This window comes from Peromyscus californicus, unplaced genomic scaffold (assembly GCF_007827085.1).
Source record: "Peromyscus californicus insignis strain IS unplaced genomic scaffold, ASM782708v3 Scaffold_4__1_contigs__length_199733344, whole genome shotgun sequence".
NCBI classification, from domain to species: domain Eukaryota; kingdom Metazoa; phylum Chordata; class Mammalia; order Rodentia; family Cricetidae; genus Peromyscus; species Peromyscus californicus.
This window is the reverse complement of record NW_026294562.1, coordinates 84985960-84998081: the sequence shown is the minus strand read 5'-3', so window position 1 is coordinate 84998081 and position 12122 is coordinate 84985960. Positions and strand designations below refer to the sequence as shown.

Genomic DNA, 12122 nt, shown 5'->3' with positions numbered 1-12122 from the left:
CCTGTCTCCAAACCTTTGGAAGTCTCCCATGATCTTTAAATCCATGTGTGCCACGGCACATGTAGAGGTCAGAGAACAATGTTCAGAAGAAAGCTCCTTCTGGGTACCAGAGATGAGCTCAGCTTGGCCAACTAAGCATCTTTTATCATGTGAGCCATCGAGCCAGCCCCAGATGTAATTTTTTAAAATTTATTATTATTGTGTGTATGATGTGTGCATGTATGTATGCCTGTGGGTATGAACATGCCACAGTGTGTATGTGAAGATCAGAGGGAGTCAGTTCCCATCAGCTTTCTGGGCAAGGGTTTTTACCGACTGAACCGTCTTGCTGGCCTCTGGACTCAGTTGCTGTCTTTCCCCTGAATCTTTGATCCGTGGTTGGTTGGAACCACAGATGTGCAAGCCATGGATATGGAAAGTTGCCTTTATCCATGTGACATCTGAGACATGTGAGGTGGAGTCTTCAGTCTGCAGTTTCTTGCCCCGTGGGATCCGGAAGGGCGCTCATCGCCAGCACCACGGCCATTTGTCTCCACAGTTGAAATGTTTTGACACTTTCATTTTGATAAGGTATTGACAGCCACTCATAGGAGGCCTTGTGCCTAATCTGAAGTAACCGACGACGACTCCATAAACCATGAAGACAAGAATCTCTGAAGAGATTAGCTCCTTAAAAGCTTTCCATCGGGTGTGGAAGGCAGAGGGACTCTTTGGGTCTTTCCCCCTGGTTTCAATGGAAGGTGACTCAATGGACTTGAATTTCTTCTTCAGGGCCAGCTCAGAGTCACTGCACCAAAAGAGGGTTCGAGGAAGAAACTGAGGTAAATGGTGGCTAGGAGCTGGGCAGCCCGTTCTGTTGTTGAAGTGTTTGCCTTGGATTCAGGAGAACCTGAGCGCGTCACCAGGACCCATGTGAAAAAGCCATAGGTGGTGGCACATGCTTGTAATATCAGTACTGGGGAGGGGGTAGGAGGAGGCAGATTCCAGGGGCTAGGTGGCCAGTCAGCCTAGCTAACCTGATGAGTTCCAGGCCATTGGGAAACTATGTTTAAAACAAAGCAAAGCAAAACAAAACAAACAAAACAAAAAACAAACAGACAAACAAAGCAAAACCAAAAACCAAACCAAACAAAAATCACGTGGTGGAGAAAGTTTAAAAACTTTATACCTAAGGTTCATTTCTGGCTGCCACATGCACTTGCACACTCATGCACTCACGTGTGGATAAAGCCATTGGATGTTCATGGAAGGAGCCAACATTCTGTGAAGACAGGCTACAGATATTGCACTTGGATCTTAAATGTCTCACCCTGAAGACCATGTGTCCAAGGCTTGGTTCCCAGCCCATGGTGCCATTGGAGGGAGGCAGGCATTGAACCTTCGGACAGTTAGTGGGAGGAAGTTAGGTCATGTTGGGGCGGCATACTATTGAAGGGAATCTCAACCCTGTCTCTTCCTTGATGTTCCCCAATGGTAGTGAGGTCAGGAGCAATGGAGCCAACTGCCCATAGGGCTGAACCCTCTAAAACTGTCCAAATAAACCATTCCTTCTTAACACTTGATTATGTCTGATGTTTTATCAATGGCCGAAAGCAGTAGTGTCTGACTCTCTCCTGGATGGTAGGTTATAGAAGAAGGGTAGTGTCTTTTGGATATAGATGCTTTTTGTTTCATTGTGACTCTGACACCTTTACAAAATTGTCTCTGTCTTCCTGGGGTTAGAGAAAGGGAAAGTGCCTGCAAAGTTAAGCCCCATGCCTGCTCAGAAATGATGCTAAGACCCATGTCTCTCAGCCAAAGATTCCTGTCAATTATCACCACTGCTGCTACCCTTCACCTATCTGTCTCTGCCAGGAAGCAGATGTGACAAACACCAACTGGTTCCATAAGACCTGACATAGACATCAGAAGGGCCAACAGACAGAAGTCAGTGATTAATAACCCTAGTAAATTCATCCACAGAGTTCTAAAAAGGGTCCTTGCTTGGACTGCACGCTCTGATGTTCTGATCTCACTGTTGTAGGCTGGGACCCCAAGCTTGGGTATTTTTGCAAAGTCCCTGCTGTGTCCTAAGAAAGCCAGGACTGAGAGAATTGAGAACCTGAGCCTTGCACCCTGAACTCTAGTGAGGACAACTGGAGAGCATTTGGTGAGAAGATGAGGCATTGTGGAAGTGGGTGAATCTCTTACTGGATAGACCTCATTTCTAGGGACAGCTACAGCAAATGTTCAAAACTTCAGAGTCAGCCCTGGTCCCACCCCGAAGGAAATTTGGTGACGGGGAGACATGGGCTGAGTGCTTGAGGGGGACCCCCTCTTGTAAGCTGACCTTTTGCTTGTTTCAAAAATCTGGTGTGCAGATCCTAAGGGCAGACAGCTATCATCTGACTCACACTTGTTGGTGTTCATTCATTGTTCCCAGCGCCACTATCAAGGGATGGGTTTTCACTCTCATGTTGAATATGGGGCGGGAGTGATATTTAAAAAAAAAATTAATGAAATAATAATCATAATCATCACCATCATCATTGTCATGAGTGGGCAGTGACCCTGAGACCAGACACATCTGTGTATTTATTGCATGCTAACTTGGGACAGTCTAAATCAAGTAGATATGAAATGGTGACTTCCTCTACTGCTTCTTTTTCTGATAGACTCTTCTGGAATTTGTTTCTAGGGCTGACTTGTTTAGTGGCAGATTCTGTGGGTGGCTTATTTATCCATGGATACCCACCCATTTGCCCTTCCCAGCTTCCCGTGTAAATAGGTCATGTGATCGTTCTCTATCCAATAGGAAGAGAAAAGTCAGTTGCTTTCCAGAGTCAGGTCTCTCTCCTCTCTCTGAACAAGTTAACTGTAGGAAAAGAAAGTGGTCACCGCGGAATCTTGACATACACTGCATCAAGATAAAAGCACAGCCACCTGGAAAGCCAAAGCAAAAGATGCATGGATCCTGAATCATCCCTCAACTGTGGGACCCTTCCACCCAGGCTTTTAGAAGGGGGTGGGGTTTCAAATCATTATTCGTTGATGTCACTGTGGGTCAGGCTTTTATAAACTGTGTTTCTAACGCGCAAGCGCCTTTTCCTCCATGTCCTTCTGAAATGGCTTGGATCTTAATGGTTCCCTAAGTCCCTACAGTAGAGGCTTGGTCCTCAGGCTGTGGTGCTATCGGGAGATAGCAGAGCCTTTGGGAGTTGGGCCACAGAGGCAGGAGGCCAGGTCATTGAGAGCAGGCGCTGGAGCTCCCAGCTCCTTCCTCTTGTTGCTTCCTGGTGACTGAAGTGATCAGTTTTCCTCCGCCACACGGTTCCCTCCCTGGTGGTGCTTGATGTCCTCCTCTGCAGCTAGCTCAACCTCCCTGGCTTGGCTAATGCCTACCTGTCTTTAGATCGCTACTTAGAAGCCACCTCTTCCAAGCAGCCCTCCTGGAAATCCCTATGTTCTAGGAGGCTTCTCTCTTGTGAGTTTCATTGCCTTCCCTGCCCAGTACCCTAGTCCCCAACAGCCTGTCTATAAACTTGGGAGAGGCAGTGTGTGTCTTTGCCTGCTCAGTGCTATTTTCAGTGCCCTGGGACGTTACTACTTTAATTGAAAACCAAGTGAAACACACTCATCAGCTTTCCCGGAGGCTTAACAACTGATGCTTAGTCAGCGGCAGCTGCAGCTTTCCTTCAGGCCTAGCTGGCTGAGATGTAGACCACCCAACAGTCTCCAAGAATCCATCTCAGGCTAAGCCGGCTGATTTTCAATGTTAGCAGTTAACCATGTCAAGAGGGCCCCAGGCCCAGGCAGTTTCCTGGGCGAAACGTTTGAACTATGAATTAGCCACAGGCCGATACTTGAATTGTGTTGGAAGGGGGATGGTGGGGGCAGAGAGGAAGGGCAGGGCAGAGAGTTCTAGGCAGGGAAAGAAAGGAAGACAGAATTCCAGGCTGCACACCTGCAGGGCATCTTCTCCCACCTGGGCAAACAGTCCTTTCCAGTAGGATCAAGAGACAGAGTTCCAGAAAAGCCTCTGAGGTGGGCTGGAGAGATGGCTCAGCTGCTAAGGTGACTGCCACCCAAGCAGGAGGACCTGAGTTTATAACACCCAGAACCACCCCCCTCAACACTCACACACACCGAGAGAGAGGGAGAGAGAGAGAGAGAGAGAGAGAGAGAGAGGGAGAGAGAGAGAGATGGAGATGTGACCATGCACGATTCTGACCCCAGCACTGGGAAGGTGTTGACAGATCCCTGAGGTTCACTGACCAGCTAGTGAGTTCTAGCTTGGTGAGTTCTGGAACAGTGGGAGACCCTGCTTCAAAACAAACAAACAAAAGTGGAAAGTGACTAAAGACACTCAGCATCGACCTCTGGCCTCCATATATGCACACAGGAGAGTGCAGTCACACCTGCACACACAAGGCAAGTGGGCAGCTCACATGAGCGCACACACACACACACACACACACACACACACACACACGCAGGATGAGGGGAAAGCAGAGGGAGGGGGCAACTGACATAAAACAACTGAGGTTTGTGCAAAGAAGTTCAATCCAGTGCAGGCACAGGCACCAGCACCCTCCCCCCTGGGGTCCCCAAAGCCCACACACGTAGTCCAGCAGTTTCCATGAGTCCCTTTATTGATACAGCAAAATGGGAAAGAAGGAGGTCCCCTAGTGACCCACAGGATCGAAAGTGCAAATTTACTCCAACTTCGAATGAAGATGAGCTTGACGGGCCTTGGCCGCTGGGACCATGGATACTGTGTGATTAAGACATCCTTAATCATACAGCTATGATAGCAGCCAGCCAGGTTTGGTTAACTCTTTGGTCTTTTTTATTGGAACAAACTTAGGCTGTAACTGAGACCCTCAAACTGTATCCCGATGTGCAGTTTGGGGTCAGAAGGCACGTTTAAAAACAGCCAGTGCTGGAATGCTTCAAGTCAAGTGACTAAGTAAAGGCAACTTTTTCTTTGGCAAAAGGTGATAAATATTCCTGACTATCCAATACTTCCAGAACCGGATTCCATATCAGTTAGCTGCAGGTCTTATTCTATTTTCTCTGTGTATATGATCTGGAATTGCCACCCTCTCTTGACTTACACTAGCATTATTCCCACCCCACCATGTGCCATAAAAAAATAAATAGATGTGTTACAGACAAGCAACTGAAGAAGAAAAAACTAAGACACGCCACAGGGGTAACACTGAACCAGTTTCCCTGGAGAGGGATGTCAGAAATGTGGGTGAGGTTCATTTTCTCCACGTGGGGGAAACTTTTCCTTGTGTAGACATGGGAAAAACCTCTTCGTCAAGGTCAAAGCCAGGAAGCTCAGTTCTGTGGAAAACATGACTTCCTCTGGGAGGTGACAAGAGATGCTTTGGAAGCACGCTCAGCTGCTGGTAACTTTGGTGGGAGACACTGAGTCAGAAAGGGATAGAAACGTTGGAAGTAAAGTTTGCCAGTGTTCTTGGAGGCGGGAATAGAACACAGCCATGGAATTTAGCCCAAGGATGGAGCACTGGCTGTTTTTGTTGGTGTTTCTGTCTTGCTGGTGTTTAACGCCTTCAGTCAACATTGTGAAGTCCCAGGCTAGGTTACCATGGACAACAACCAAAACAATTAATTTTCATATAAGAAGCAAAGACAAAGAACTTATTCTGCAGTTCTGCCTGATTGCTCTGCAAACTGCAGCCAGGCTAAGAAGTTGACCCCAAATCACCAGCAAAGAAAATCCAGAAATAGCCCCAAGTGTTTTAGTTGGGATTCTGACTGGAGAGCCAGGCTTGCATGGGAGCCCTACCAGAAACTGGGGATAAATGTTATCTGCGGCTGTGTTAATTTTTTCTGTTGTTATTCCTATAATAAAGCTTAACTCTGAGAGATAAAGTAGAAATGAACTAGCACACCCCCACCTATATATAAGCATCATCTCCATGGCAAAGAACATAACTTTATGTATACTTGGTAGAAGTCTAACTGTATAAGGCAAGGGGTCGCAAACTGGTGGCCTCAGGTTCAACCAAATTTCTGCTCACTTGGTAGTTTTAGACATTTTAAATTACTTCTTAAATTAAAAACCAGTGAACCTCAGTATTTCCATTTGAAATACCCACTCCTAGCCCCACCTTTTCTTTTCCTGCCTTGAGCTGAGCCATGGCAGCCCTCTCTAAGGTAGGCACAGTCCCCACCACCCTCCCCACTCTTATTTATTTCCCTGTCTTTAGGCTACCGAATTTGTGACTCCTGGCTGGAAATATCACATACCTAAAAACACATTTCCTCACCTAAAACTCTCTCACACCCTCGGGGGATCTTTACCTGTCTCCCCCCACCCACCCATTTCTTTCGTGCACATCCATCTTAAGTCCCCATTCCCCAAATCCTCAGAGAATATTTGCATTCACTCAAACTGTCCTCTCCTTCCACTCCAACTTCATTTTGCAAAACACATTTTCTCCCAGCCCACGAACATTCCAGGAAGGCTCCGAGCCGGGCAGTGGGAGTTTCTGAAGTGTCTGGCTGCAAAAAGGGCTGAGTCATCTTCCTCAAAACATTTTCTTCGGGCACTGGCTAAACAACTCTTTATCTTCTGGTAGAGCCCTCTTATATGAGAATATTGGCATATGTGACTCTCCAGTACCAAATATACACCAAAAATGTGTACACATCAAATAGAGGCTGTGACAGTGGCTAGAACAGAATGCAGCACTGAGCTGAATTTAAAGCCTCGGGCAGCTACCATAACAGCCGTATTATTGCATCTGTACACAGTACATGTTTCAGATCACTAAACATTGATCAAAATTGATCGAAATCTCTTAAGTTTTGGTTGCCACATATCAAGAACAACTGTTCAGCATGGCATTTAAATAAAACATTAATATTTTTTAGTTTACAAACACAATGCCCATTAATTTAATAATAATAATAATAATAATATAATAATAATAAAATTTAAAAACTTTGAGGATGGATGAAGCTTTGGTTAATTAACCAGAAAAAATAAAAATAATGGGAAACACCTACAAGAAAGATATTTATACAAGCTATTTATATTTATGACAATAACCAGATTTATACTTTAAAATCAAGATTTTTTTTAAAAAAGGAATCTAATAATTGGAAAATTGCCTCATTGTCCCCTATTCCAACTTAATGACTATAGAGGAATCAACAGGCTGAGTATGGAAATCATGTATGTAGTATACACACAGACACACAGACACACAGACACACAGACACACACACACACACACACACACACACACACACACACACACACACACACTCTTCCCTTGGCATTGACTTTCTAAAATAATTAAAATAAAACCCACTGTGCAGTTTCTACCTTGCAAGAGGCTAGCGGAACAGCCCCTGAATCCAATGCCGTACCTTAGGACCAAATATTGGCCTCAAAAAAACTAGGAAGGACTTTGGGGTATCAAGAGGAATGGTCCCCCAAACAACTCAATGAGACAGCTGTTTCTTGACACTTTTGGTCCACAGCTGCAAAGGGCACAAGAAGCCTACACAGCTCTAATGAGAAGTTCCCTACAATCTATTCCCATGGATTTGCCAACAGTGCCCTAAAGAAAGGGGGTTTTGCAGAGCTCCCTCCAGATAGCTAGGGGATTAAACAATGGTCTTATTCATGTGACTATTTTTGTCTTCCAACCTTCACTTTAGAGTCTAAGGGAGCAGATCTTTGCTGTTTAAAAAAGAAAATTCCTAAGTTTATTGCTGAGACTGGCCGCACTTCCCACTAGGAGAGAAGAAGGTGGAACATCCTGAACTTGAGCTGCTCTCTGGAACTGTCAGGCAGCCCGGAGGATGAGAGGCCCCGGAGAATGGGCTCTTCCCAACTGCCAGACGCACCCAGCCTGGGGAAGCTCAGAGCACTGTATGGCCAGCCCCGCTATTCCTCCCTCAGTTCCTGTGGCCCACCTCTTCTGCCCACTGGTGTCAAGTGACAGGTCCCCAAGCACATACTGCAAGCTACTCTTTCACAGGTCATAAGCAGAAGCAAGAGCTGGCCTTCAAGACTGTGTAAGGTTATCGGGACAATCAAGAACCTTCCAACCTCTAACCCAACACTAGGTATCACCGAAGCCTAACCCTTACCAGGCAGCTTGCCAAGCATTTTCTCCTCAGTTCTTAAACTCTGACACAAGTCTGCAGCGCCATGGGCTCAGAAGCTTTGAAACAAAGGCGGGTTGTGTCCAGCTGACTCGGAGCCTTAGGCAGGATCTTTTTCAAGACTTCGGTTTCACACTTTTGCCAGACCTGTCTTAATTAAGTATCCTTTCCCTCTGCATCGTGCCTGGATCAAATGAACAGGTGCCGAGTGTCGCTGCAAATCCTCACCTGTGACCTGGAGAGTGGTGAACGGTGGGGGCTGGCTGCTTTTCAGAGCGTTGGTCTTTCTAACGACTGCATGCAGCATCCTCTGAATAGCCCCTGGTTCCAACCACCACCGGACAAGAGAACCACTGGACATAAAGTGTTGCTTGCTCTGAAAGTCGCCAACCAGCTCCCAACCACCTCTTAGCACAAGTCACTCAATTTATAGCAATTCCATTACTCTTGCTGAACAAACTTGTGATTGCACCATTAAAAAGACATGAATGCTCATGGGAATGGCTAAGTTATGACTCTGGAACACTAACAGCTGGACTAGAATTTCAATTCCAGTTGTGGACAAGGACTTTTCTCCCCTTTAAAAACAAAATTAGGAGGCCCAAGGATGTGTAGCTCTGTTGTGGAGTACCTACCTAGCATACACAAGGCCCAGGATTCTAGCCCCATAACTTAAACAAACATACAACACCCCTCCAAAAACAGGGGAACCTAGTTGAGGACCTGGTATCTAACAAATCATGATTGTGCCTTTTGGGAGCAGAGAGATCTTTGTGTATAAGACCACCCAGGACACTCTAATGGGCCTGCAGGAGATGCCACAGCTATCTTGAGCCATTGCGTCTAGGGCAGAACATTCATGCCACCAGAGCCTTTAATACCCTCCAAATTTCCCAACACTTTCTGCAGCTCATCTCAAATTTAACTGCCACCCTCACTCCTATCCTGTGGGAAAGGGGCATTTGGTCGGGTGGAGTGTAATCAGGGTTCATGGTTCATCTTCCGGGAAGCCCTGGATGCGTGGACTCCGGGTTGAGGGGCACCTGGCAAGGTAGCGGGGGCCACCGTAGGCCCGGAGAAGCTGGGGCAACCTTCGCCAGGTGGACAGCAACCGCGCTGCTGCGAGCTCCCGGGCACGCGGGTCGAAAGGTGCCAGGAGGTCAACCGGAGAGGCCTCGCGCAACGCTTTGGGCAGGGGACCCACTTCGGCAGCTGCCCCACCTGGGCCCAGGACACAGTGGAAGAGGTCTCGGCGTCGCAGCAGGCAGTCCCTAAGGAACTTCACTAGCTTCTCCAAGCACTCACTCAGGTGTGCCTCATCCCAGCTGTGCATGGGGCCGCCCTCATTCAGAAGCACCGCCAACAACACCGTTTTGAGCACGTAGGAGGACAGGATGCGTCCCCATTGGGTAGCAGCCGCAGGGTCCAGCCCGCGGGCACCCAGGTCTCGAAGAGCCTTAAGCAGCTGCAGGCACTTGAGGTAGCAGGCACCTGGAGGCGCCCGTTCCTGAAGACAGCCCAGCAATTTCTGCTCCTGGCGTGCTGTATTCACACCCCACAGTGCCTCTGAGCGCAGGCCACCCGGGAGCTCTGACAGGGCCCCACTGGGTGAGGGTGGTGGTGTCGGTGCCACAAGGAAGACGCCATCGCCCAGATGGACAGCGGGGATGAGGCGCACGGCCATGGAAAGGCGACAGCAGCCGTAGTCCGTGCGGCAAGGAAGGATATGGAGGATGGGAGGCTGCTCCAGACCACCTGGGGTCAGGCTGACCCGACAGCGACCTTCCAGGCTGTAGCGCACAGTGGCCAAGGAGCGCTGGAGGTGCGCCTGGAACCATCGCAGCACCAGGGTAGCCGAGAGGTGACGCCGGCCCTGCACATCCACACAGAACCCTTCAGCGAAGGGCTTGCAGTCCCGATGCCACTGGCCCGTCGAGGTCCCCGACGGCGAGGGCGGTGCCTTGAGGGCACACACGAAGCAACTGCGGAAGGCGGGGGCCAGTGTGGGCTCTGTCCCCAGACTCCGCGGCTCCAGCGCCACCTGCGGCGGGAGGCGCAGTGGCACCAACACGTCGAAGCTGTCCGGCCGGCGGATTTTATGCTGCTCGTAGGCGCTGCCCACTTGGATGAAATCACCCCGGAAGGCCAAGGCCAGTGCTCCCCCGGTGATGGGGCCGGGAGACCCTCGGGCCCGGCCAGCCTGCACCAGTTCACCCACGATCCGGCTCACGTGGGCCTTGCTGTGACCTAGCACATGCGGCGACAGGCGCACCTCGTGCTCATAGTAACTCTCCAACAAGATGCTCAGGCCTGGCTCTTGCAAGGGTCTGGCTGAAAAGTTGGTGTGGCCACACGGGCGGGAAGAGCCTGGCAAGAGGTGCTGGCGGATGGTGTGGCGACATCGTAGGAGGATGTAGCCAAGGATAAGAAGGATAGCCACCTTGAGCAGCGGGAAGCCGCTGTCTGCGCCGTCGGGGGGCTCGGCCCGGGCGCCCTCGCCGCTGCGCAGGGCATGATAGAGGCACACCAGCGCCGTGCACAGCCCGGTCACCACCGGCCAGAAGACCTTCAGGTTGAGCGTGTACCGCACGGACATGCCGGGAGCCCGGGCGGCCCAGGGCGCGAGCCCGGGTGATGTCCCCTGCCCAGCATGCGCGCAGCGCCCCGGCGGCCCCGCGGCCCCCGTGTCCTTGGCCTTGGAGGCGGCTCCCCGCTCGCAGCGCCGGGGCCAGCAGCCCCGCTGCTCTGCCTCCTCTCCCAGCTCAAGTTCCCCTTCCAGGAGCCGCCCGCGCAGCACACTCCGGCCCCTGGCCGCGCCCTGTCCCCGTCCAGCTCAGTCCCCGCTGCGCTGCCCTCGCCAGCTTCTGCTCCGGACTCCTACCCTACCCTGGGCGGCCCTCCTGGCTCGGTAGCCGCTGCACACGGAGGCGATGGGCCGAGTTACTCCGGCCCCCGAATTTTCTTCTTTCGGAGGGGAAGGCCGCGCCGGGCAGCCGGGAGGAAATGCCTGAATCTGGAGCCTCGCGGGGAGGGCGGCCCCCTCCCGGCCTCCGCCTGGATCGACGCCGGGTGGCCAGAGGGACTTCGGGACGTGCGGGAGACTGCACTCCCGAGGGCTACTCCCAGGCCCCCTCCTGGAAGGCAGAACAGGGAAGGCCTGGTTCCGGGGCGGTGGCTGCATCGGATCCCGCAGTTACTGGGAAGTTGGCGGAGGAAGGCTCGCAGCCCCACCGCTCGGCCCTCCCTTCGCCCGGCCCCACCCCCCCGCGTCCCGCTGGCGGCGTGGCAGGCCCGGGCGGAAGTGGCCCCTAGCTGTCTGAGACAGTGCTTTCTTGCAAACCCACTTTCGGTGAGCACCTACTAAGCACTAGGCAGAAGCCTAAAGGCTGGGAACGCAGTTGACAGCGTGGAGGATGCTTTCCTGCCAGCGTTTCAAGCTAACAGCCTTGTAAAAAGGGACCATGAACAGAAAGGTGTTGGTGACCACCTCTGACCCCTGTACTCTGGAGGCTGAGGTCATGAGTTCAAGGCCGCCCTGGGCTACATAGGGAGACCCTGTCTCAAAAACAAAGACCCCACAGGCAGATGTTCTGAAAGGAAGCTGATGGAAGGAGTACTAGGTGATCCCCCAGAGTCCTGCCCACATCATGGGGTGATTGAGGGGGTGGTGTTGAACCTAAGACCTGGGAGAGCCGGAGCGGAGATAATGATGGTTTTTACAGGGCTAGAGTCAGGCTTAATGCCCAGACTCACCAACTGAGTTTGATTCTGGAACCTACAGGAGGGAGAGAGGCACTCCCACAGTTACCCTCTGAGCTCCTCATGTATGCAAACACATGCATGCAAACACATGTAGGCAAACACACACACACACACACACACACACACACACACACACACACACACACACACAATGTTTTTAAGAAGAAAAAAAAACAGTGCTTTTATTTTGCAAAGGACTTATGCCTGCATTAGTCACACAGTACAAA

The 12122-nt window shown here is 50.6% G+C and overlaps 1 protein-coding gene across 1 annotated transcript; it reads right to left on the bottom strand.

Annotated features, from left to right (window-relative positions):
- Window positions 1-4613: 4613 nt before the first annotated feature.
- On the bottom strand, window positions 4614-11330 carry Itpripl2 (ITPRIP like 2). The gene has a single exon (XM_052712394.1). The coding sequence runs from the start codon at window positions 10727-10729 to the stop codon at window positions 9122-9124; it is 1608 nt and encodes a 535-aa protein (XP_052568354.1). The 5' UTR covers window positions 10730-11330; the 3' UTR covers window positions 4614-9121.
- Between the last annotated feature and the right edge of the window lie 792 nt (window positions 11331-12122).